The 26,891-nt window shown below is 40.2% G+C and overlaps 2 protein-coding genes across 5 annotated transcripts in view; one reads left to right on the top strand and one right to left on the bottom strand.

Moving 5' to 3' along the window:
• optc (opticin) overlaps positions 1-26,891 on the top strand; it is a 133,959-nt gene that overhangs the window by 18,938 nt on the left and 88,130 nt on the right. The window contains exon 2 of one of the 3 annotated variants that reach the window (XM_015342653.2): positions 10,517-10,586. The exons of the other annotated variants lie outside the window; for them this stretch is intronic. The gene's annotated coding sequence lies outside the window, so the exon portion shown is untranslated. The remainder of the gene's footprint in view (positions 1-10,516; positions 10,587-26,891) is intronic. 3 annotated transcript variants of the gene reach the window in all.
• On the bottom strand, positions 1,535-26,531 carry csf1a (colony stimulating factor 1a (macrophage)). Of its 2 annotated transcripts, XM_015342646.2 has the most exons (10): positions 26,215-26,531; positions 18,883-18,996; positions 15,902-15,964; positions 14,802-14,972; positions 12,856-13,042; positions 9,043-10,236; positions 8,322-8,515; positions 7,174-7,217; positions 6,396-6,454; positions 1,535-5,403 (listed from the first exon to the last, which is right to left on the bottom strand). In XM_015342646.2, the coding sequence occupies exons 1-10, from the start codon at positions 26,254-26,256 to the stop codon at positions 5,390-5,392; spliced, it is 2,082 nt and encodes a 693-aa protein (XP_015198132.2). In that variant the 5' UTR covers positions 26,257-26,531; the 3' UTR covers positions 1,535-5,389. The 2 variants fall into 2 exon arrangements, with proteins under 2 accessions (XP_015198132.2, XP_015198133.2); XM_015342647.2 differs by lacking the exon at positions 9,043-10,236 and having other exon boundaries at positions 26,215-26,522.

The following is a 26,891-nucleotide window of genomic DNA, read 5'->3' as shown; positions in this document are numbered from 1 at the left end:
TCAACAACAGCTTTAATCATCTGGCTCTGTTAGAATACAACCTCTGTTGTGTTGAATTTACCCTTGGAAACCCTCTTCTTACCGCATTAATCCCCTGACCCCTGTATTTGTAAATTGTCTAAAACAGATCATGCTGGTGATTCTTACCTGAAGTCTTTTATGTTGTAGTGCCAGTTGACCTTATGGTTTTTGTCTGTAAAATTACCGCTCTATATTCTGTTTTCCTGATATTTAGCTTAAAACTTCATATCAGTGTTCCATATAAGGTAACATTTGCGACCAAGGTACGGTACGTTACTGTTAACCCAGGAGAGAGACTACTTCCATGTGAGAGTGTGAGATTAATGAGCCAGCTGTTTTGAATTCAGCGAGTTTTCATATGGCCGGCACCTGGTAACAGCAAGAACGGTATGCAGTATTGTTTTGATGTTAAAAATGTATGCATGCTCTCTTTTCCAAATTAATCCATATTAATTACCATCACCGTCTACCAAGACTTCCTCCAGATCGTCACTTATTGCAGCCTTGCAGCCTTCTGTTGATAGGGACTTTGAAACTAAACATGCAGCTGTAGCACTAATGTTGAAGGAACTATAAAATTGGATATATTCTTGCACTGACAGTATACAGATAGACATACAGCCTACTGGAGGTGGTTTTCAACCTCATTTTTTATAATGGACCTGCTGAATAGTAGAATATTATCACCGATTGGGTGTTAACGTCAGGACTCCACGGCCGCCGGAGGGGAGAGTGAGCAGTGTGGATGGCCCCCTCCTGCGTGCCCATCTTTTAAAGCATTGTGTTTTTTTTTAACACACTGCGAGCTATGCAATGACGTACAGGAGGTCCAGCTCTTACTTGAGGAGAGGTACAGTACATCCCTTGTGGCACACATGAGGCCACAGGGGTCACCATTTCAAGCAGGGCGTGAGAGCCTTGGCTGGCTAATCCGGCCCTACCGTCGCTGGTGCTCAGCCAGTTGTGCATCACCAGCTGGAGAAATCCAGTCACTGATGGCAGGCAGCGTGTCCCCGGCTGGACCTCCTGAAAGGCTCACAGAGCGCCTCTGCTGCTTGGCCCTGCTGTTTGATTTCAGTTAGTGACTGTGATGCTGTATTTGCACGGTGTAATGCACATTTAAAACCAAAAATAGAAAATGTGTTTTTGAGCGCCTTAGTTGTAATACATATTGAACATCAAGTACATGTTATAACGCTGTAATTACATAGGTATGTACGTCACACTTGCATTTTACACAGACTGTTACAAGAATGAAGAACCAAGGAGTACAGGTTTCTAAAGCTAAAATGAATGTTCATTTTATTTATGCAAGCAAAAAATGTTTTAGTTATTGTTTTTCCAAATGAGCATGCTGGTATTCTAGAAGTCTTCATTCTTTCTCTTGTAAGTCCCGACCTGCAAGCATTTCTTACAGCTGTAGCATTATTTATATACTGTATGTATATTTACACTGTTTTATTAGTATTATCTTAGGGAAAGATAAAGTACAGTACCCATGAACACTTGTAAGTGGGGGTTATTACTCTTGTGCTTTAATAATGTTTGAAAAGAACATCTGGGTCCATCAAGGAAATGCAGGTCTCAACAACAGCAGTGATTGCAAGAAAATATAGATTCAGGTCCATTAAGCAGTGCCAAGGTTAGGTCGCCGAGACCTTTCCATGAAAACCTATCAGTGCCCAAAAAGCAAAATTGAATTGTTCTGCTCACTTTCGAGAAAACAAGTGCAACGTCATTTCAGAAATAATTTGCAAGTCTTGCGTCATCCTTCTGTCTGCTCTCAAGAAGCCACATGTTAAGTCCATTCCCATTTTTCCTCTTTTTTTCTTTATTGTATAACTGATTTAACCAATGGCTCAAAACCAACTTGATCCGGCCCCATTTCTTTTCTGACTCGCACACATTCGAATGCTGGATACAGTACCATCACCACAACAAATGAATTGAAATTAAAAAGACCATGTGTAGCAGGTGAATGGGTGAGTGGATTAGGAAGCGTTCAGTAGGATGTCGGTTAACAACATTGAGAATATGTACACTATGTAACAATGGTTATTTAATGAGTGCTTGACCATTAATGATCCCCTCACAGTGTTTGTAACAGTAGTTGTGTTAACTTTGGTGTCCTGGTGAAATTCCACAGATTTGGATACTCTAGCTTCCCTAAATGTCCTCCTTAATTCTCTCCCTGATCTATGGTATAGGAGGGCTGCTGGTACATTCTGGGAGCTACATATCAGTGATGGGTGGATTAGATCCTTTTTTATATATGAAGTGCTTTGGGATTCAAAGGGCTATATACATGCAAAGTATTAATACTGTAAAAACATTTAGGCTGACTCTTACAAATCAGTCAGGTAAGCTGCATGATCTGAAAAAAATCAGGTAAGACTTTGTAACCCTCGTTTTCTCATCTACTGAGATTTCGGTTATGGTTTCTAGTGCTGTGGATAACTTAAACGAACTCTATAAAATCTACCTGTCTACTGAGGCTGTGGTGTTCATCCTTCTCATCCCATAACCCGAACAGTCGATAGGAGGATAGAGGTTCCAAATCCACTTGACTCAGGTGCAGAAAATGAATTGGGGAGTCCATTTTCCTTTTCCCGTTCCTTCCTCATGGGGGGGTAAATCCCTAAGAGAGTCAGGAGTGGAGCCAATCAAACCTGTCCTGCAGGTCTTTGGGAGCTTGGGGGAAGTCCCAGCAAACATGGGGTGAACATGCGTTTGGCTCAGACACCGAAGAATGGAATCAACCCTAGAGCTTTGACACTGTGGTGATAATCTCCACTCCACCAGACCTCCTGTTAGCAGTTATAAATTTTTTAATTGGGAAAGGAACATACCCAAGAGGACAGAGAAAGGCAGATTAAGCTGGGGTTTTGCTTCACATTGAGAAGATTTTCCGAGATGTAGAGCTCATGAAATCACAGCTGGAGTCTGTTGCAAGTTAAGCTTTTGCTTTGTGACTATAGTGCAATTTGCTTAGGGGAAAGGAAATGGCATGTGTCCTTCTTCAGCATGTGCTATTCTCCAATGAAGCACCATCAGTTATCAAATCCTGGAGGTTCATAGAAGAATGACCTGTGACAGGCTTTATTACTTACAATCTAAAAGAAAGCGGTCAAATCATTTTTTTTACAGCCTGAGGCACATTTGAGAGATGAGGTTAAAAGAAGAGAAGTGTGACTGGGGGGGGGGGGGATTACTTCTCTTGGATCAAAGAGGAAGAGAACAAAGCAAAAATGATTTCCTTGTATAGAATTTCAAATTTTGTTGAAGATTGTACGTTTCTGGTTTACTGATAGTTGGCTGATGTTTGCAGAATTGTCTGTGTCACTTGAAACCTAAGTTTCTGATTATGTACATCTGATCTTGCAGCATCATTTCAAACACCCTGTTTGTGTTTTTTATATACTGTGGAAAATCAGTTTGGGCCAAATGGCATCCTCCTGTGAGCTTTTAGTTTGAGGTTACTAAAAGTTTTTGTTCACAAATATCTGTTTCATGATCCATTTAGTCTCTTCCTCCTTATGCAGAACTGTTAAGAATGTAGAAACAGTATTTCGTGCTTTCAAGAAGCCAACCATGTTCTGTGCCAACCTGCAGTGTGCAGGAGGAAGCCAGAAAGGGAAGACTCCATTTAGTCCATCACTGGGGGACACTGGTCTCCTGTGATGGGAGACCATCGGCACAGTGAACTTTGCTCATTCAATAAACCCCAGGTGGCATCTATGCTTGGCTGAGAAGTCATAAGTTTGAAACTGAATCTGTGGGTTTATGACTAAACCCCTTTTAGGACAGAATCCCCCCATAAAAGGAGAAATGCTAATTGAAAGCTTAATGATCAGTAAATCAGTAATAAGGCACTTCAGCGTTTGTATGCTCTGTAACTAAGGCTCGGGTTAAATAAAAAAAATTCCAACCTGCTGGCTAATTCCAAAGCTGTGCACTTGGCTGTTTTCCACAAGATGAAAGCAAGAAACCTCTGGCAAACTATAAAGGCTCTATTAACTAAAGTATCCAGAATTTCCAACCTGACTTGGTCAAACGTAAGCTTAAGGGGTGCAACATCATACTTTGCAAATTACTAACAAGACAGTTACACCTGGCTACCAGGCTGAAGCTTTGTTTTAAACAGGCCTGAGTTCAAGTGCGGTAAATATGTGTTTTTTATGGTGTTAACGTTATCGGTAGAGGACTCCTTTAGCCCATGTTGTAAGGTGCAGACAGGTCTGCTTGAATTTCCACAACTTTGCCAGAGGATGGATTTGCTGCAGTTATATTTTAATTTTGGGGGTGAAGCCTGTATCATGGGTCTATGTGGTCATTGCCCTTGGCTGTTCTTATTGTACTTGTACAGTATTGCATGGAAAAGGAGTGTACTGAATTTATTATTTTGTGAAATCGTGCCCTAATCCTGACACAATCCATTAACCGCCACATAAAACAGCAACAGCCCATGAGATTGATGGTCAAAACTCATTCACATCATTAAACCCTGAAGCCCCCAAGTAGAAACTTGGACGCATTACCTCAATGAGTATCGGCCAGCACTCACACAATATGTCAGAGCAGATCAAGTAAATGGGGTACAAGCCTTGAGATCCCAGTTAGTGGACATCAGCAGGAACTGTAGTTTTTAGTCCTGCTGGCGTTCCCCCTCACATTCGATTTTATTCCAGTTACACCACAAAAAAACCCAAACTTGAAGCCTTTGTGAAGCCCAGTAAGTGTGGCCCCTGAGAGGGGCTGATTTGTCTTTTGGCATGAAAGCAGTTCAGAGCAGGTGTGGTTCCCAGTCACAGTGGAAACATCTTGAATGTTCTGTCATCTTTTTTTTAAGTTTTATGGTTTCTGTCTCTTGAAGTAGCAAGATGGCCAAGTCATGTAGGCACAATTAAGGCTGGGGGTTGGCCTTCTCTCGGTATCCAGTGGATCCTGCTACAGTATCTCCCTTGTTCCTTTGGAGATCAACTCAACTGAAAATGACATCATCCTCTACAGTTCCCTGGCGCACCGAGCTGAAGCCGCGTGCTCAGCCTGGGAACTCTCCGCTCCGCTTCATTTTGTTGGGGGAATTCTTCATCAGTGCAGTCAAACACTGCAATAGAATGAACGATTTTCGACCCATATTCTTCATTATCTTCATCTTTGTTCGATACAATGTCTTTATGTATAAAAATATAGAAACTTTATTAATATTTTAATATCCTTATAGAATTCTATATATACTGTATATACTTATCAACTTAGAAAATCCATATTAAGGGGTGAAATAAGTCCATGCTGTGAAAATCTTTTTGGAAAGGATTTTGTCTTCCTCCGTTTGTTTGTTATTTGACATTTGCGGAGATTCGCCAAGTTACAGAGTTGAATCTGTAGGGAGGAAACCAGAGTTGGTTAAAAAAACAATCCCAAGGAACTATGTCATTTCTCAGACAAAAAGCAAAAGATACCATATAACATCATGGAAAAGCATTGCTTAATGCTGCCTGCTTTTATTTCTGACCCATTCCTAATGCGTTTTTTTGCACAATCTCTTAAATGAGCCATCTGCAATATGCACTTGTTGTAACCTGCAGCTGTCACTTCATCCATCAACGACTTAAATTTAAGCCTTTTTCATTGTTTGACATGTCTCAGATGAAGGAAATGAGCTGTAAATGCACTGTGCTGTATTTGAGGTTAACGGTTTAGAAAAAAGCATTCTCTCATAATAATGTAGCCTCTAAGGCAATACAGGGCTTTTGTCGAACGTGCACTCATTAAGTAGGGGAAAAATATGGTTTCTTGTTTGAGTCGTATTTCGTGCCATTGATCTGTGAGATTGAATGAGAGTGTCCATTACCAATCGTTAGTCTGTTATATAGTTATATAGTAGCACGTGTGTAGGTGAGCATATGTTACCTTCATATATGGCTGAGTTATGTGCCTTTTGGCCTATATTAATGTTCTATAAAAACCACAGAGGAAAAAGCATCAGTTAAGAGTTTTTACCAATTTCTGAGGCCTGACGTGCTTTTATTTTACCATTCTAAAGAGATGCATGTGTTGACTGTTCCTTGTGTGGCTAATCATGAGCTAGGCAAAGTTAAACCTAGGATTTATGGTGAAAAAGTAGTCTGTGGTCTCAGTAGGAATCCTGTGCATAGGATGGGAGTTTGGTAGTGCAGAAAAATGCCAAAGACTGTTTGAGATTAATAAAGGGAGATTTGTAAGTGAGAAAGGGCATCAATCCATGGAGCCTTCTGAATTACAAACTAAAGAAACCTAAACCAGGGTGCTTTAGAAAGAAACATAGCTGAGGTTGGGATCTTGTTTACTTGTCTAGAAGGCTAGAGAGCAAGAGCAGCTGAGAAGAGCCTTACCAGAGTTATCCAAAAGTTCAGATTCCTCCATTGCAATTCTTGAGCTACAGTTGTCTACCCTGTCATGGGAAAAAAACACACATTCAGTGTTGTCAACATCCACGTCTTGCTGTTTGCATGCTGCTTCATCCCTAAACCTCTTAGCAAATCCCTCAAATGTCTGCATCTGTACAGGGTTTCAGTGTAGTTACAGCATCCTAAAGCTAAACTTGCATCATTGTAAACAACATTTTTTAATTGTTTCCCAAAATATTGCACATGCAAGTGTTCTCGGATATCATCTAAATCCAACCATTAAATTTGTTTTCACGGCTGTGAAACTTTTTTTAAAAAAAACAATCTAAAGGATGCCTATTTTTCAGTAAGTGAATGGGGGTTCTTTGTCTTTAGTGCTTTTCCACAACACAGTACATTGTTCTGCCTGTCTGCTTTCCAATATCACTTGGACACTGCAATAACATATGAACATTTTGGGAGTTTCTTACATTGCACATTATGCAGTTATGCAGAAGGTACTTCTCCATCATAACTCTCCATCTTTTTTTCTAAATGTCTTTCAAACATTTTGGATTATACAGAGAGCAGATGGAAGATAGACTACCATCTAATTAATGCGTCACTTTCTTCAGAAGATCTTATTTTAATATTTTGTCATTTTTAAAAAGTCCTGTGCAAAAATAACAGATACAGGGTCTGTAAACAAACCCTGAAATGGACATACTGCAGCACCTCATCATTTATACTTTAGGAGTTTAAAAACTTTCGAAAAATAATTTACCTTTCTTCATGATGTTGTGATCCATGTTTTAGTGCTTCAAGTTTCTGCGGGAGAAATAATTCGAAGAGGGTGTTACACACTGGAAAGACTGGAATGCAGTGTTATTAGGGAACTGCAGTCAATTCGAGTAAATGTTTTTAATCTCAGAGGACAGAAATATTTTATCCCTGACAGGCAATAATGGCAAGATCTGTAATGAAAGGAAATTACAAAAAAATAATATAGTGGAAAGCTTTTCTTTGGCAGAAATCAGATACATTTTGTGGCACCTTTCTATTGGATAGAGGGATGTGGTGATGGAACGCCACCATCGATGATGTGGTTTGAATTTTGGCAGGGTTGAAGTTTTGATTTAATCTCTGCTTCTTATAAAATGGCAGTGGGAAGGGGATCATGTAGTTCCTTCTGTTCTGCAGTGGTGCAAGAATACAGCAACTGTCTGGAGAGTTTCGAATCGCACAGAAACGCATTATTTTAAGAATGTACTGTTACACCATCTATTACACCATTCAAAATGCTCTTCTTCAAGACTCTTAAAGGAACATACAGCAGCCACTGGCAGAAGACTTTTCCTGGGTTGTCCAGGGCTGTCATACACCCTTATTTATTTACATAAATACATCAAATGTACAGTACGTCAAACTTTGAGAATCGTTTGCTTAAAGCCTTAGGATAAAAGACTGTAGCAACCAGTTTAGCAGTTCAAACCCCGCTGGCTCTAGTGACTCAAGGAACTGTGTAATGTATAATGAAGCACATATTAATGAAAAACAGCAGCTGCAAATACAATTTACAATGCCATGTGGGAATAATTTAAAGTCATTCAATTTGAAAACCGTATCCATCAAATATTCCCATGTTTTTTTCTGTGTACATTTTTAAAACATCAGCATGCCATTTTCTTCTTGGTACAAAGAGCTACCAGATTCAGTTTTAGTAAGGGTTGAATCTGGACTGTTTTTTTTTTCTTGTAGAAGCACTGTAATGAAGCCTTTGCCATGTTATGCAAAGCAAATTGGAGCTGATTTTCAGTCAGGGTTAAATATTTCATTGTGGCATTTATGCACTGACTTAATCAGACTTCACAAGCTGTGGTCTGCAGGAAACATACAATAGTTGCATGGCCATCCTCATGCTAACTATATTACCTTTTTCTGTATGAAGCAGTAGAGGGTGGTTATAAGCAGTAGTCCTCCGCACACAGCCACCACAATGAAGGCAGGCTTGTAAGAATTATTCGAGTCCTCTGAAGTCCCACTTTGGGACTCTTTCCCTGAGTCTTGAGCTGTTGGATCTGAAGCCAAGCTTTTGTCGATATGATCCCAGGTGCTTGAATCATGACCTGCAGGCAAAATGGAAGAGGTTTGAGTGCTTGTGCATACAGTAGATCATTTGCAGGAGGGAGGGCCTGGAGCAGGAGAGACAAACACACAGACTGTAACACAGATTTTCTGTTGCATTGCTGACAGGATTTTTGCTCCTGTGGTGAACTCAAAACAGTTAGACATTTTGGTAGCATTGACTGTTAGTGGTTGAAATTGAACAAGAGGTTAGAATAAACAAGGAAGAGACCACATGTCTTTAGGGGTTAGAAACTCAGCAGCTCTTAGTGGTTAGAGGTGAAGGCAGCATTCGTCCCTAAAAGTTAATGTTTGGAACAGTCAATCCATAGTGCTTCTTCCTCCTTAAGACCTGAAAGAGCTTCTTTTAAAGCGGTCCTCGCTGTGGACAGGTGAAATGATCATTTCAAAGTGTCCAGAAAGCTGCGTGACCCTGCCGAATACCCATGCATCGGAAGGTCAACACTGTGCACAGACGTGAAGCAGACAGATGGTGCAGGTGTTAGTATGAACTGTTTAAACGTACTACCTGGGATGACCTTTTCCTCATTACTGATCTTGCTATTAATCTGTTGGCTTTGTGGGGTATTTGAAGGTGAAATAGTAGAAGAGAGTGGTGTTCTTTGTTGCCCTTTAAAAGCTGCAGATAACCTCGGCGACCGCTCTTCAGTTTGCATCCAAGTGGGAATCACCTTTTCTTGCCAGGTTTGCCTTGAAGTGCTCTGTGTAGGTTGATAGCCATTGTAGCTGACAGTTTGTGGAACTGGTGACCCTTTCCTGAAATTACCCAGAATTCTTTCAAGAACTTCCTTTTCTTCTGGATCATTCAGTGTACCAGATGCCCAGGCCCGGTTTATTTGAGTGTCTGTCTCTGAATTATAGAAGGATCCCTCCATCCTGGGATCTACTGATCTCTTGGCTATTAGGGCAATTGCTGTACTTTCTTCTGGTCCATTTGGTGTATCACCAACCAGGGTGTCCTGGGATGGTAAGGAAGTGGTTGGGTGATTCATAGAATCTTCAAGGGAAGGTGAAGAGTTAATTATATTGTCCTTCCCAAGATGAGCATAGTCTGTGTTTTTTTCAGTGTTTAACCTGGCTGTTCCATCCAGATTTGGGATATAACTCTCTGTCAGCTCTTTAGTGTCAAAGGTTGTCTCAGAAGGCCTTTTCCCCTCTATAACAATACTGCCTACACTAGGAACTGTCAGTGGCATGCTCTCGGGTGGTTTACTGGAGATGTGACTGTGATCCAAGTATTCAGGGGTGCTGGGTATCAGTGATAAGGGATCAGAATTAATAAATGGATTTGTAGTTATTGTTTTCTGAGTATCTTCTTTATTGGAAGATGTGGGAACTGTGCTGTATCCAGAGGTAAGAAAAGAAGAAGAATCCTTAGCTTTAGGAAATGCAGACACGGTGAAGGCAAAGTAGTCCCAGAGTGTCGTCGTCTTCTTCTGTTTTTTCCCATCAGGAGAGGTCACAGATATAGTATTCCTGCTTCCCTGATGCTTTTCCAGCATGGCAGGGCCAGAATTTGGAAGGTGTCTGCCTCCGGTGCTTGAGATCCTCTGAGGAGGATTTGACTGCTCATAGGGTTGTATGGGAGGCTGGGAAGCAGTGAGCTTTGGAAGGCCTTTCCATAAACTGTTGGCTGCCAAAGAAGCCCCTTCGGAAGCCCCATAACCTGCAGTTGGACAAGAGCATTGGCATACGACAGGACCTACAGGAAATTGGAAAAAGAAATATTGTAACCTACCAGGGAGAAGCTCATGGAAGATAATGAGGAAGAGCTTTTGGGGAATTATCAAAGCACAGAAGGACACAAGGATTAAGCAAAGCATTCAAAGTACCACTACATCATTAACGATTGAGACTGAAAGGCAAAATTGTGAAGAAAAGCAGAAGAGGGGAAAGTGTCTCGGAAATGGAATGTTTTGACTTTGGAATTTATACTGTAAATCTTGGATATGACTCAAAGGGATTTTTTTTCTATTTTCTAGAACAATCGAGTCTGCAATTGGAAAAAGCCCTGCTGCACTGCCTGCCTCTTTCCGAATTTGAGAATGAAGTGTAGGTGGCTTTCTTTGGTTTACATATTTGTTTTAGTTACATTCGGTGCATTTACATTTTGAGTTCCATTAAAGCAAATTAATTTAAACAAAAGAAAACAATTTAAGAATGCAATTTATTTTGTATAAAAAATATAAATGAGAGATTAATGTTGCTGTTTACAAATTTGGCTGTGCTTCAGAAAGTCAACATCTTGCGTAAAAATCCCCTGGCAGTGTTAGACCGCACATTTTTCTAAGGTTATATAAACATTGTTCATCCTTCATTCTATTATCAAATGTTGCTCTCAAAAAATCTCTCAACCGGAACAAATTCTAAAGGAATTCGTAAGGAGTAGTAGTTTTAGGAGCACTACTGAAGGAATGCTAGGGATTCATGTGCAGTGTGTCAACAAAGCAAAATGGCTAATATTGTGGTAATGCATATCTTCCTGTTAATTAAGGGGTTCCTGGAATGTGTACATCTGACATGTTTGTGGTTTACATCTTGTAGTACAGCTCGCCTCTCATTTCCATGAGCTGTAAAGAAGAGTGAAGGCTGGGAACACTTGTTGCTCTTGCATGAGCTTTTGCCCATGCAAGTATTTCAATAGCTGGCAGATGTTGTTGCCGAAAAAAGAAAAACACTTTCAGACCACCAAAATGTTTTCTTAGAAGCAAGGCCCACTAGGCAGACCTAGGAACTAATAGCATGCATTTTAGGAAGGCTGTTGTGATTGGTTTTGTAATCTTGTAATGATTGGTGAAGTCCGTGGCCATCAGCAGTAGTCAGCTGTCACTCATGCACTGACGGCACTATCCAGTGATGTGAATTTTGTATTGTTTTTTAACTTTGTTTTAAATTAATGGCCCAACAGTAGAGTTTAGGGGAAAATGTCTATCTTGCAGACCTAGACATCACATCTTTCAATTTTTCTTAATGTATCCCACATAGCCATCAACATTTTACCTCTCAACTATTCAGTGTCTCCAAGAACAGGAAAGTGTCCAGTCTTGCCAACAGGGTATAGACCACCTGCCCGTTTCCTTTGGTCAAATCCTTAACGGATGATAGAGGTCCCCCCATTACTCCTTTCTTGTCCTCAAAAACTGAATGACCCCCCACTCAATGGCATCAAGCACTTGTCACTCCAGATCCTGTCTAATCTGAGCTAGAAATGACAGTGTTCATTATCTCCGATTTTTCTTTTACTCGGCCTAAGTCTGCTGAAAAAGGATTCTGAAACATTAAGCAGTAGTCTAAGCTCTCAGGAACGTGCCGAACATGCATAAAATCAGATGCTGCATTTTAAGCTCTTGAGCTGCTAATTCTTCACAATTCTATGCTCGATAACGGAGTGTGACCAAAATTGAGACTGCTCTTAAAATTGCTAACAAAATTGCTAACAGCATCTCCCTGGAATTCAGGATATAATGGTGCATGAATTGAAAGTATTGCCAAAGAATATGGGAAGAAAAGGCTGTATTTAGTAAAGTACACCTGTATAAGACTCTCACATCAATTCAGGCCAGAAACTTAATATATGATCTGTTTTTAGAAGTTATAATTGCTTCTTCAACCTTGCCCTTTTTAACTGCAAGAGCTATTTTTATGGAATATCCCGACTTCTTCAATTTATCTAGTGCTGTTGGAGGTTGTCAGGGAGATAGAAATGTGTATTAATGAAGCAACCTACTCCTCCTGGTTCTAGAGCTGAAAGTAGAATAATACACTATTACCAAATTGTGCCCCTTCATCACCCTCCCATAACATCAAACCAGAAGCACCATAATCAAGTAGCTGAGTGATTTGAAATATACATGAATCCTCAGAGCCTTACGCTCTGCAATGTATTCTAAAATTCCTATGATGTCCAGTTTCCTGGCATGGTCATTTTCAGTGGAAAGACTCTGAAAAGTCTCTATTCTAGTTAATTGTCGCCATCTAAGACTCCTCTCTTTTTTAGTTTTCATTTGTTTTTCCCTTTTCCCTTTAAACATCTTGTAATTAGCATAGTTTAACACTATTAACATATTTCCCCCAGGTCTTTCCATAGTCACTCATTTACAGTAAGTTTAACGAGATTTGGTTCTCACCCATTTATAGAGCCTGTATTTCACTAGAGCAGTCTGGGTAAGTACTGCACCTTGTTCATCTGTACAAGAGCAGTAACTGGGATTTGAACCCACAACTTAACAGGTACCCACAGCCCTAACCCAGCAGTGCTCCACATTGCTACACATGACAATTAACTTGTCTGCTCTCAGTTTGTAAATCTATAGTTCTTTACCTGTGGGTGTGTTGACACTGGTGGTGGTTTCCAGGATGTCTTCTGCATACTGGTCCTCGCAGTTCCAGTTCACCGGCTTGTTGTTTTTTGTCATCAGACTCTTGTAAAGAGAGATGACCTTGCGTACTTTTTCTAGTGCTTCTTTTGGAGAGCCAGTGTACGTTTTGGCAAACTTTGCTGGATCATACTGAAACCCACACACACAAACAAAAAGAAATGGAAATCTGAGTCCCTATTTTTGAGAGATAAATGAAAGGCAGTTTGAATCAACAGTCTGAGCGTCGATGTTTGTGCTGTTTTTATGTGTGGGCAACTCCAAAAGTGGGGGAGCTTTTTCAAATAAAAAACTAAACTTTAGCTCTCGGCAGGAACTTTTTTCACATGAGATAAGATGTCTGTGGTTTTTAATGCTTTAAGTCACTGAGTCCCTGAGGTCTGTCTGTCAAATTGTTTTATGAACTAGTTGAGTTATCGGAAAGTTTCTTGTAGATTGTCAGTCAGCTCCTGCCTGTGACGGTTGTCAAGGAAAAATAGAGAAAGGAGTTTGTAAACTAGAAGTGGCTATGATTAATCTGATCAACATTTGAGTGACCAGGTGCACTTTTCACTCTGCAAACTAATGATTGGTGTGAGCCACTGTATTCTTAAAAATATGTGATCTTAAATTTTCTGTTTTTGCAAAGACTGTACACATGTACCACAATCTAAATAAGGAATTGCTATGGTCCACAACATGGTTACCTTTTATGGACTGATTTTATTTTGTTTCTGCGTAACAAGTAAGGATACTGTCATGTTTTAGACCACTTTTCTCTTGTCTCTTTGGGAGAACTCTTGCCTGCATCCACCTTGATTCTGAAGTCTGCCTTTGCTCAGCTCCAATCTTTCCAATCATGATCACTAATTGCATTTCAGAGTTAATTTAGCCTCACTTGGGGGAGTATTCTGGCACTGCAAACAATTACTGGGTGTCACAGAACTGACAATATGTTAAGTGAACAGGTAGAGTATAGTACCTCCATTATTTCAGACACTCATGAGACTTCCATGGTTCTCATTTTAAATTGACATAAATATGAGAGGTTGCAATCAAGAGTAGGACTGTCCAGTTCATTTGATTTGCTGTTACCTAATTAATCTGAAGATCTGGTCCTGTCATTTCTCAATCAGATCCAGGGTTCAACAAGACTACAGGGTAGCTTGTTCCAAACTGACTTTTACAAATGAGCTACGCCATAGGGCCTCCTCTGCTTGTTTGTAACCCTTTTTGTATTCTCATGTTCTTTTGGCTGTTTCTTTTACAGATTTCCCATTTCTGTCTCTCTTCTGGTCTCAAACAAGGAGTTGTTTTACAGGATAATCTGTTGCCCAGCCATGATTTTATTATCATTCCTGTCGGTAAACTATTTCTTCTTTTATTTCCTTTGATTGATTTCAGGGATGGAAAAGATAATCTTAAACACTCTCACATTCACATTCTAAGTAGATCTGTCCATTATTCTATTACCCAAATTGAATTACAGGCTTCACCAGTCACTTGAGGATGATAAAAATTGTGCTTCGAGGTTATGCCAGTGTTGTCAGACCCTCTTTAAACCGCATTCCTGGAGGTACTGTAAAAGTTTTCCTTTGATTTTGAAAATGAACAGCAGCTTTATTTTTACTGCAGTTATGTCTGTACAGCAAACATTTGATTGTTGTAATAGGTAATGAGTGCCTAATCTTTTAATGTTTTTTAAAATCTGAGTTCTCGAGGAGCTGACGTGACAAAACTAAGGCTCTTGAGAATTCCTTGTCCCCTTTGAAGATAATCCTAGGAGGATTGTGTTCGCTCACAATCAGTGGTGAGTGTAGGCCTGCTGGCTTTCCCGTGGTCACAACACTTCAGGGCAGAGTCGTGTGCTTTGGAATTCACCCACCATTCCTGCAAAGGCAGGATCACTCACCTCCCTCTCCAAATCGATCTCCTGGATGCATTTTTGTGTGTAAATTTCCTGCACCAGCCTTTTCACCGCCTGCACGTATTGGTAGTTGTCTGAGCTCTTGCCATAACTGAAGTGATCTCTGAGAAGCTCCAGTATTTTGGGGAAGGCAGCTTTGACATAGCAAGTGTCACTCTGCAGATAGACATCACAACACACACCACATAAATACACAAAGAAAGATACAGAGAATGGGCAGACAGCTCAGCTCAGTTAAAGGTAACACTTCATCCTGATCTGTGTGTTGTAGTGTATGAAGCTGCACTGTTTTGTGTAGATGTGTCGACTCCGGCCTGTGGTGCCTTCTGTGGAGACTGCATGTGTTGTGTCTGTGAGCATGCACTGTCTGAAGTGAGACCCATGTGACTCCCCTATGTTAGGAAAGCTCTCCGGCAAGCACTGTGGGACTTTGGCAAGTGTGAAAGAAAATGCACAGTGTTCACTTTTCCTGTAAAACAAGCTACTCATCTCTGCATTGATACTCAACTGTATTTTCCTGGTGTTACAAAGCTTCTGATTCAGCTTTTTTAACACAATGGGAGAAAGTGGATCACTGTTGCACTCTTCTAAATGTGTACTGTTCAAATTCATGCAATTCTCTGGCACACTTCCTTACACACTGAACTGGTCTTCGTTAAGTCTTTTGAGCAGTTCCCTTTGCTGTGCATGGGAGGGACATTATGTATCACTAAAAAAGGACCAGTAGCAAAGGATGTTAAAATCTAACTTGAGATGTGTATGATAAAAGAGCAGGAAATGATATCAGCCTGTTCACATAAGCCATTTAAGCCATCTAAGGCATCAAAGGGCCATTTAAGATGCAAATTCCACAGTCATGGTCAATTTCCTGTCCACCTCTGCCTGTGGAAAAAAACATTCAATGTTTTGTTGGTGAATGTGAGGAAGTTGAACATTTACGACCTTGGTGTAATGCCCACTATAAAACTGCTTGTTTTATACATCTATGAGTTTGATATATATTTCTCTAACTGAAGTCGTTAACGTACTGCTTACGATGGCATCTTAATAAATGGTATGAACTTCAGGAAACATACAGTACTTACCAGACTGCCTTGCTCTGTGAACGTATATGTAATTGCACAGCCATTTTGCATCTGGTTTGCAATCTGGAAAATAAAATATGGACCATTTTGACTTTTGGGTAGTTTAAAAAATAAGAACACGTGGCCTGAGCATCTTTGCAGCTGAAGTAAATCTGCTTGAAGACGTCAAACCTTAATCATACTACGGATATCAGTTCTAGTTTTAGCTAAGGGTTAAATGCATGCTACGGTATAAGAGAAATGTATCCTATATGAGAAAGAGTATATTGAAAAAATACTTGACTCTGCAGAGGAAATTTGTACTGATGGGAGGAAAAAGATTGGCCTTGCACCACACACTGCTTTTCACTCGCTGATATGTTTACAGCAGATTACCTGACTTGTAAGTTTTTGTTATTTATTTTATCCGCGTGTTTTCTTAGAATTCTTAGCTAATATAAATGGTTGAATTCAGACGTTTTTTCTTTAAGCTGCAAAGTTAAGAAAAGGGGAGTTTATTAACTTAAGGATATGGACAAGGAGGGGGATTTGTGGCTTGCTTCTTTTGCTAAAAATATCAAGCAATGGAGTACATTATCAGATATTAATATTACTTATCTCAGCACTGTGACCCTTGAAGCTGCATGTGCTGAAAGGAGGAATACACTTTCCTGAGTCTTAATAACCTTCTCAACACTTGACACACGAGCACTGTGCTGTCTTTTTACTTCATTAGTTCCATGCCGTTTGGCAAGAAACAGAGCGCAGAGCGCTGTAGCAACTGCGGAGTTGGGCACATAGTTTCTGATGTGATTGGGCAGGCCCAGCCCAGTCTCGCACTGTGTTCCTGCACTCCACGTGTAACATTTAGAAGTATGGACAAATGTGTGTGCACACGTTCACACAGTGTCTGTGTGTGTGTTTTCGGCATGCCTGTGAAGGTGAGTGCATTGTCAAAAGCACCAGCCTGCTGCTGGTCATTGGGGCAGAATCCGGAAAGCTGCGCAGTCGTTTCAGTTTGTTTGCATTTTCAGTCGTTTTAGTTCAAAGTTCACAGCAATGAAAGCCGACACCGCTCTTTCAGTTTTAATCTGCCAGGTCTTTTGTAATGCAGCAATGCGGGCAGGGGCATGCTTTTCTGAAGGACTTTGTTTTCCCAGCAACCTTAACTCTTTGATTGGACTCTTTTTTTTCTTCTTCTAGCAGTTTGTACCATAATCTGCAGTGGCAAGTTTTGGTAGATGCCCACCCAATTTGGAATGACCAGTTGTTCTACTGCCTGGCTCTCCAGTGTGACATGGGAAGAATGAGGCCTGTGGATGTGCTCCTTTGGTGCCAGCCTGCAGACCTACTCAGAGAGCCCACAAAGGATAGTTAGTGCTAGTAAGAGGCAGCTTGCTCTTGCCACTGCTGCTGCATGCTTAGCCAGAAGGCCGAGAGGACCCTGAGCCTTCTCCTGGCATAAACAGTGCTGCTTGGCGTATCTGTGACACATGACAGGATGCCCACTCAAACTATCAACGTCTGATTTGCTTTTTTCATGCTGTGCAAAATGAGAGTAGTCTTGCGTGCAGCATTTGAAAAGCTACTGTACTACAATATAATAGATATGATTCTAGAGAGGTAAAGCAGAAGCGCCTGAAATTTAGCTCCTTTGGCAATTCTCTGAAATTCTGTCCCTGCGTCATACAATATGTCCTGCCGTGACGCATTGATCAGATTGACCAGAGAAATTAAAGGAATACATGGAATTATCTACCGGTCACTGCCTGGAATTGCATCTTATTGTAGTGCGTGTCCTTAGTAGCCACCACACGGTGGTATCTCGGTTTCTGAGTGGAAGGAGCTGCACAACCATCCAGTTCTCAGCAGGTGTACTCAAGGATACATTTATATGTTGTTGAAAAGTCTCTTGTCTATCCTGTCAAATTGTTGAAATCTCATTGTTTTTGTTAATGAATAACGTCTTTTGATGAGACATTAAACCAAGGTCCTGACTCTCTGTGGTCATTTAAGATCCCTGGCATTTCTCAATAAGAGTAGGGAGTTATCCTGGAGTCCGGGCCAAATGCCCCACCCCACCCCACCCCCCGGCCTTTTCCGTGGCCTCCAAATTGTCCCCATGTCTGATTGGCTTGCACTTGCCCTGCGATGGACTGGCGCCCCCTCCAGGGTGTACCCTGCCTTGTGCTCGTTGCTTACTGGGTAGTCTCCGGCTTCCCGCAACACCGTATGGTATGAAGCGGTTTGGCAAATTACATGACAATAATGAGTTATTTTGCTTGTATAATAAGAGAAATGCTTGGTACATTCCATTTTCCTATCTTGAGATGAGTCTCTGTGAGGCAAGTAGCTCTCTGTAGGAGGATTTTTTTTCCCCAAAACAGAAACTTCTTTATTAATGTGACCATTGTGGCCCTTTTTTGGTCTTTCATTTATATGACATCCCATTTGTTAGCTGTAGTAAAGGATCTGAAATCCTGGAATTCTTCCCTAAGAACCATCTCAGATTAACTTTTAAGTTGTTGTAACCATTCCTGGAGTAATCTCTGATTTCAAGATACTGTAGTTTCAATTTCCACAAGGATCATACCTGCTACAGACATTGTGTTTATTGCGTTTTGTTATTTAAAATGTGCTTAAGAACAGGAAATGTGGCTGTTGGAACACTTTTTTTCCCCTGCCTTTAAGCATCTCGCTCATTCTTAAGGAATTAATTGGTTACTTTTTGCTATGACAGACTTATTTTATGATTCAGCCAATGTCTCAGACTTAGAAGAGTGAGTAATACTCTCTCTTTAGAAGAGTGAGTAATTACAGTATAAGCTGTACACAGTAACTCACAGGAGCAAGGGGTGGGAAGAGAAGCTCGGTCTGACTCTCTGCACATCTCTGTAATGTTTTAATTTTTGAAACTTTGGCGTGCAGTGAGCAGAGCTGGTAATACATCTGGCTTACAATTTAATACCCCTACAAAGCCTTTTAGCAAAGAATAGTCTTACCAGACTGTTGACTTTCTTCAGGTGATCCCCTGTCACCGAGTGTCTGCATGGCCCAGGGACATCTCCCACAGCCAGTTGGAAACACAGGAGGACCAAAAAGCACAGATGCCTAGCCTTTAAAAGAAAAATAACTGATTACGGAATGTTTTTAACTTGAGATTACAACCACTAAAGCAGAATAAAGCAAAAGGAAGACCTCTGCCACAGTAAATATTTACTTTGTAATGTAAGTCTGTAAATTTGGGTCACTTTGCAGCTTTGTTCAAAGCAGAAATGTTCAAAGCTAAAAGTCACATGCAGCAGTCCATTATGAGGCAGATCCATGTGAAAGTTTTCCATTTCAATATGAAGCTCCTGATGGACCTATACAACAAAGGCACCAGTTGCTCCCACCTCACCTGCTGAGATTTTATTGTAATCCATATTGGTTTAAGTAATAACCATTAAAAGGTTCTCATTTGATAATTTCTCGGCTCCAGGGTCTTGGGTTTGAATCTGGATCTGTCTATGTAGAGTCTGCATTATCTCAGTGGGTTTTCTGCAGGTTCTCCAGTTGTTTAAAGCTACCGTATACCTGTCTAAACTGCTTTTCCTCTCCTTGCTCTGTATCGGTATTATGTGAAACTGGTCTACAGAATAGTGCAGTATGATCTCACTAGTTAAATGTTTATACACCGTCTTAATAGCAAAATGTGGTTTCGCTACCCATATGAATAAGAGGAAATGAGAGCCAATTGTCTTGTACAGCTGCCCTTTTTTCTATTTTGTTCTTGTTTTGGAAAAGTAAACTTTTTAGATGGGACATATTGGACAAACCTGTAGTAGCTCGGCTTACAGCACCAAGTTTGAATATTTCACACAAGTAAACCTTAAAATGGAAAAATACAGGGCACATTTAGAATTTATAGAAGGGACATGTTTTGAATGGATTTAATGCTTGGCACAGTTTTTGAACTTAAAATCCAATATATTCAGATCTACCAAGGGTCAATTAGATGATGTGTTCTGGTAATTTTCGTCCAAATTACACCAAAACATAATCGTACCCGTCCAAATAGGAATTCCAAGCCCAGTACTTGTTGGCAGTCTTGGTGTTTGCTAGTGAATGTTTCCATCATGCTTGGGGTTTGAACAGCAGGTGGGCCAGTTTCAGTGTCATCCAGGCTTAGAGCAATTATCCCTCAAGCAAGATTAACTTATCCATTTTTCTCTGCGTGTTCTGTTTTTTTATATGGAACAGTAATAAACCCACATGCAACTATAAGCTTTTATCTGCTCTTTTCATACACAAGGGTCCAAATATACTACGAAGGTATAAAGCAGTGTCCTGTATTCTGAGTTCAGAACTTTGAAAAGACTGTGGTATTTTAGCTTCCTTAATTCTTTCAACGCTACCCACTTCAGCCACATCTTTTCATGGTATCATGTCTGCTTTCAAAAAAGAAATGGCCACAAAGCTAAGAAATTAGTCATGCTTAATTTTACACAGTCTGGACCTCTTATTAAAGAGCCTTTGCATTGAAAAACATGGAGAAAAAATGTCCAAGTTAATTTTGTGGAAGAAAAAGTGATGCTTGTAATTTGTTAGACAGGAGCCATGTAGTTCCTCATGAATTCCAAAAGTTTACCGGGTCCTGTTGCTGGGCAAAAAATAATTGTGTGTTCCTCTTGTGATAATATGGTGTAAGTATCCATCTGTGGCATGTTTAGTGTGTGGTGGAATGTAGATATAGACCTTCCTCTTATGCTTTTTTTGAATCCTGGCCCAGACACTCCTCCTCAGCCCTTTCTGCAGAGCGTAAACATGACTAAGAATGATTGCATGTGACCTTATTTCAATTTTTTTCAAATCTGTTTATATTTGTTCTGTCTGCTGTCGGTGTGCTTTCTCCCCGTGCTTGGTGACACAATTGGAATGGTTGATAACTTTGTTAAGTAATACTGCTGAAACGTTTCAGCTCCTTCAAGCATGGGACATGCTATACTGTGCAGACGTGAGGTGGCAATAGGTCATTTTAGGAATATTTCTGTACAATAACGCAATGAGCGCAGAATAGAAAAGTCTCGATGAAAGCTATTTATCTGTTTTGGAAACAACACAATCGGATGAGCACCCCCAAAAAATAGTTTGCTTCAGATCTTATGTACTGTAATTACATCTTAGTGCAGATTTTCAGGCTTTATTGTCCTTGAAATCCCTGGCCAAGTATAAATATTTGCACTGCAAACAAATTGGAAAGCTGCTGATGACTTGTAAGGATGGAAGTACCCTACTCAGAGTCATTTATTTTAACCAGCAAGAGATTTAAGAACATCAAAATTTGGTTAAGCCAGCATTGTCACACGAGCCTGAAAAAAGTTTCAGAAATCCCAGAGCTGCTTATATTCCAGACCAATGTGTGAAAGATGGAAAAACACGTTGTTTAGCAGTTGCATAAAAACCGAAGTCCACAAGACCCAGATTGCTAATGCCTTCAAACCACCGGACCCTCTGGGGCGGGAGTAGTTGTGCTATTTGTTTGTTGGTCATTGCAAACATTGCATTTGACTGGCAGCTGTGGACCCAGAGGTCTGTTTCGCTGTTAATGATCTACAGTGCACAGCAGGATATGCCAGGATTGTCAGTAATGCAAGAAGAGTAAGAAGAATAAGCTCACAGTTTTCTGACACCATCTACAGTATTAGTCAGAAAGTTATCTCAATTAACACACTAATTTGATGTTTCACACAGTGTTGCATGTCTTGAAGCCAGCAGCCATATCACCCTGCAAGTCACAATTGGCAACCCACTGAAGCTAAGCCGGAGGGAGCCTGGTCAGTACCTGGATGGGAGACCTCCTGGGAAAAACTAAGGTGTTAATGGGGCCAGCAGGGGGTGCTGATGGGGACACTATACTGTAAACAGGTGCTGTCCTTCTGATGAGATGTAAAACCGAGGTCCTGACTCTCTGGTCCTTAAAAATCCCAGGGTGTTTCTCGAAAAGAGTAGGGGTGTAACCCTGATGTCCTGGCCAAATTTCCCATTGGCCCTTACCAATCGTGGCCTCCTAATAATCCCCCTCTATGAATTGGCTACATCACTCTGCTCTCCTCCCCACTGATAGCTGGTGTGTGGTGAGCGTTCTGGCGCACTATGGATGCCGTCGCATCATCCAGGTGGAGCTGCACATTGGTGGTGGTTGACTGTAAAGTGCTTTGAGTGGAGTGTCCAGAAAGGTGGAGCTGCACATTGGTGGTGGTTGACTGTAAAGTGCTTTGAGTGGAGTGTCCAGAAAAGCTCTATATAAGTGTAAGCTTATTATTAAAACGTCCAATAAACTCAGGTTTACCAGAGAATGAATCTGGGTTTTAGATTAGGTATCTGTTTTACATGCTGACAACACCTCTTGCTTTCAACTTTGCCTTCTATTGATCCAACAGTAGTGGCAGAAGTTGCACTAGTTGTGATTTGGAATAGAAATTGTAGAATTCAAATGAGAAAAATGTGAAATATTTAATACCGTACCCATGATCAGCAATCAGTAACAGATCCAGTTAATTTAATAAAATATTTAGTTTATGGCTTTTGCTGGTGGATTTTGCACAATTAACTTAATCTATCCTTATGATGATCTTCTTTGTCAGTGGTTTTTGAGATATGTACATCTGATATCCACTGTTACACATACATTGTCTTGTAGCGGTGAAAATTATATTAGTTGCAGTACCGGGAGCTGTCTGAGGTATAATCATATATTTTAATTTGTTAAGACTATCTAGTCATCGTAATCTCAAATGGAATAACATTTCTTTAGCAGTCAGTTTCCTTTTTCTCATTTTACTGCAGGCATGTCCATTATCTGGTTTTTGTACTCTTAAATATTCCATACAAAAGGAGCTTATCCAATCAGGTGTCATTGGGCATTCATCAGTGATATATTTACTTAAGTGCAATGAGGTGCAATGCTAATTTCATTCCCTAAGAAACTAGTTGCTTTCACTGCACTCATCAATTTATCCAAAACTACATTAGGAGAGAGAAATGTGCAAAATACACCGAATGTGCCATACAGTAAGTTTAATAAAGAAGCTACTACACTGTATTCAATTAGAATACAAATAAAGGATATTGGTACCCAGCCAGGGTATTGGCTTTAACAACATGGCTGGGTACCTTGTCCCACGTTCCCGCAACCTTCTGTGTAAAAAAGTGCGTCTGTTTTCGATTTCAGATACACTTACTCAGATACGCATATTCTGATGATTTCCACTGGGTTTAATATTTTAATGACTGTTTAAAGTGGTCTACAGAACATTCATGTGTGTTTCACCTGCATTTGGAAGGAGGAGAGATGGCTTTTGTCGCAGAACCAATTTAAGAAAATGTTTTTAGAATCTGAAGTCCTTATTTCATTGCACTTTTGCGGTTAACCCGTGTAACAAATCACGAGCATAACAATTATTTATACTGATCAGGCCAGGGCGTCTGCAGCTGCCCCTGCAGAGTGACTGCTGGGAGAGAGAGAAGCACAGTGGTCTTCTGTAACTTGTTTAGCATGATGGAGGGAGAGTCAGTGCCTGTGTGTAGCTGGAACTGGGGACCTCCTGCTAGAAATTCCTTTTATCCGTGAGATTGCATAGCCTCCTGCTGGATGTAGATGATGTGGTACAACAGAAGAATTTTGAAGGTCATGTGAAGGACTCCATATTCTATTATAGAATTCTATATTAGTTGTCTATGGTTTGGTAATAAGTAAGATGCCCTGCACCAATATTTTTTAGTTTCCCTTTGACTCTGTCTAAAATTGTTTGATTATTAATAGCTTCTCTTACAGTCTCTATCTTTGTGGCAGTTTTTTTTTTTACGTCAGAGCGATATACAGTACTTATTTTTCAAGATCTTTCAATAAGATTATTTTAAAGTCTACTGTTCTATCCAAAAATGGCTTAGAATGTTCATGTTCAGGTCCTATTTTGCAATTGCTATTTTTCCTATTTTAATTGGAATTATTGAATCAAGTAACTCAAGTAGGTCAAGAACACATTTTTGCAGCTTCTTGCATTGGAAGATGGGTTTGTATCAATTGTTACCTAATATATGCAATGGTAGTAAGCTATCTGCACACTGCAGGGGTCCTGGGAGACATTGTGTATAGGTGAGGGTGATTTGTCTGGCTATATTAGACCTGTCACTCCTCATAGCCAGGTGATTGTAATGACTGCTCAAGGCTGGCAAGGGGATGAGAGGCATTCTGGGAGCTGGGTCCCATTTCTTTAGAGACTCTTTGACATTGTGGATTTCAAATTGTGTCCTTTATGCATTGGACCACATTCCATCTCTTGCGTTATTCCACATTTAAGACGTGGACTTTTGCAGCTATTAAAATGCTCCTCATGGCAGTTGTTTACTTTTTGCCCTTTTTTGGAGAGGGCGATGATTTGTGTGGTTAATTGCATCCTGTCTGCAGCAACTGCTTGAGCATTTTGACGGGATTGTTAATAGGAAGCATTTTCGTTTCTCTCTCTTGCAGACACTACTTAATTTATTGAATGTAAACAAATCTGATTGAATATAGTGGATATGTTAGTCTAAATGATGACATCCTGAAGTTTCATTTTAGCTATTGTGACATTTCAAAAAGCAGCAATATTGAGTTAACATACTGCAAGTACAAATTAATACCTTATCTACTATTACTAGTACTGCATTTACCACCTAAATAACAGACTGATACTTCCCAGTATTCCTAGGCCCTTTAAACTTTATCTAAATTTAGCAGAAAAATGACACTCTAAAGGATTACTCCTAATGAATCTTACGAGATAAGAATTGTAAGAATCATAAAAATAATTGAGGAATATTTCAGCACTTTGTTACCTGTTTAAATCTAGACAAAAATGAAGTAGACAAATTGCAGTTTTAGACACATCATTTGTCTTGTTACCTACATTTGAACTTGAGTACAATGTTGCGCATTTCTGAAATGCATACCTTAGGTTTAAAGCCACGGTCATATTGTGGTTTTAAAGCTGAGCCATACTGCTGTCATCTGCTGCAGTTCAGTGATTTGAAAATGGAAAGCTTGGCGCTTATCCATTATAACCCCTAATTATCTTATAACCCCTAAATTTGTAAAAAACATGGCCTGTGCTCATATTGCCTATCTTTAGAGGCAATAGATAGTTGAAGATCTGGAAGTAATTTCGGTCTGTGAATCTTTCTGCCGTGATGCATTGAAACATATGTTATTTTGTAACTTTCTCCCTGCAATACTTGTAGCCGTATTTGACACCTGAGGGCTGTTTGGCATGGTTGATATAACTAACACCTTTTTACCAAAGACATGCTTGTTTAAGCAGCTTTCCAAAAAAAACCTACCAAATCTCAAGTGCCTTCTGCTAAGGATGGTCTTCACTGAATACTCAGATACTTTAACAACAAATAATTATATGGGTATAATATTGCACATTTTTTCCCTTTAGAATTTTTGTCGATTGTGGTATACCAAGAGAAAAAAGTTAAGATCCTAGCGAGATAAAGTAAAGCATTGTATGTGCATTCCGATAGCTGAGCTATTAGGAACAGATGCCTTGCACTTTTTTTTTTTGTGAACCATGGTAAATTTGTAATTGGGATATGTAACAACCTGTCGACCACGCCTTGCTGGATGAATTTTGACACATTCCCTCTGTTATCTAACTGTTGCGTCTGCTGTAATTTCAGTCAGATTGCTTCTCACTTTCGCCGCTCTTTAATGTAGCTAATGTAAAAAAACAGCGGTGTGAGAAGGCTGCGACACGGTTAAAGCTGTGGAATATTAGGGAATATGGTGCAGTTTCTTTTAAAGCAAGAAAGCGTAGCTTTGAACCTGTTGATTATTCTGTCTGTATGATACCCATTCCTCATGAGACGTGCATTTTTCATTTTCTCTTAACAGCTCTATTGAACCTTGTTGAGTAACATTGATTAGATTTCTTTTGATTACCTTTGCTTGGACCTAGAGAAAAACGGTGACTTTTCATGATCTAATTTCAATCCATACAACAGCAATTTCTGTAGCTTTTATCAGCATTGACAATAAAATTTGCGACAGCAATAGTGTATGGCCCAGAAGAGTAAATGACACATTTGCTGTTATTACCTGTTTTGTTTCTTTGCCATTATATACCTGAACACATCAAGAGGCAGCAATTGCATTCTATTAAAAAGACCAGCAGCAGCAAACTGGGGGGAAAAACATAATCGGTCCTCTTATAGCACTGAGCTAAAAATCAGGACATGAATCTTCCTCTTCAGTTTTTTTTTAAAACCATTAGAAAGTGAGAAGCAGAAAATGAGCACGTTTTCCTTACCTTGGCTTTGCACAAAGTGTGGGCTGGTTTGTATGAGGTCATCTGGCTCACCTATACAAATAGAAAAGAGCAAAGTCCACTGTTTGATGCATTGGAGCAGGTTTTGTTTCCTCTTTGCTTCTCTAGATCTTTGATTTTCTTCAGAAAATTCGGGACTCTGTTGAAATTCCCAGCCTGGAGTTGATGGAAGTTTTGTATGGGGTGGGGGGGGGTCTCTCTGTGTTCAATGGGCTAGGACTGTCTTTTTACTGGCTGCGCACAAGGAGCTTCTCCTGTTCTGCTCTCCTTTAACAGTGCACTGCTGCTTTATAAGACCTCCTCTTTCTCTCATGTGGTTTACAGGAAATAACTCCTCACATCTCTGGCTCCGCTTCAGCCTTTGTCCTTTCAGCCGAGGCTACCAGCGTTTTTAGACAAAGTAATTATAATTCCGCTTTGCTAGGACTGACTGAGCAATCCAAATTAATGTCTGTGCTGGCTGTCTTTGCAGTGCCACCAGTACAGATTGCCAGGGGGCTAGATGTTTGTCTATTCTCAAAGGTGAGGCAAATAATAGCACTGTAAGTCTGAATAGGCTCCTCCGTGGTACAGTCTTTCCCTTTATCAATTATTTCCCTTACTGGGTTTTTTTTTAGTTTGGGAATTCCCAGAATAAAATCCCACTGTGTCTCATACAG

The sequence above is a fragment of the Lepisosteus oculatus genome, chromosome 5 (assembly GCF_040954835.1).
Source record: "Lepisosteus oculatus isolate fLepOcu1 chromosome 5, fLepOcu1.hap2, whole genome shotgun sequence".
NCBI classification, from domain to species: domain Eukaryota; kingdom Metazoa; phylum Chordata; class Actinopteri; order Semionotiformes; family Lepisosteidae; genus Lepisosteus; species Lepisosteus oculatus.
The sequence above is the reverse complement of the archived record's forward strand: the minus strand, read 5'-3'. Positions and strand labels throughout refer to the sequence as shown.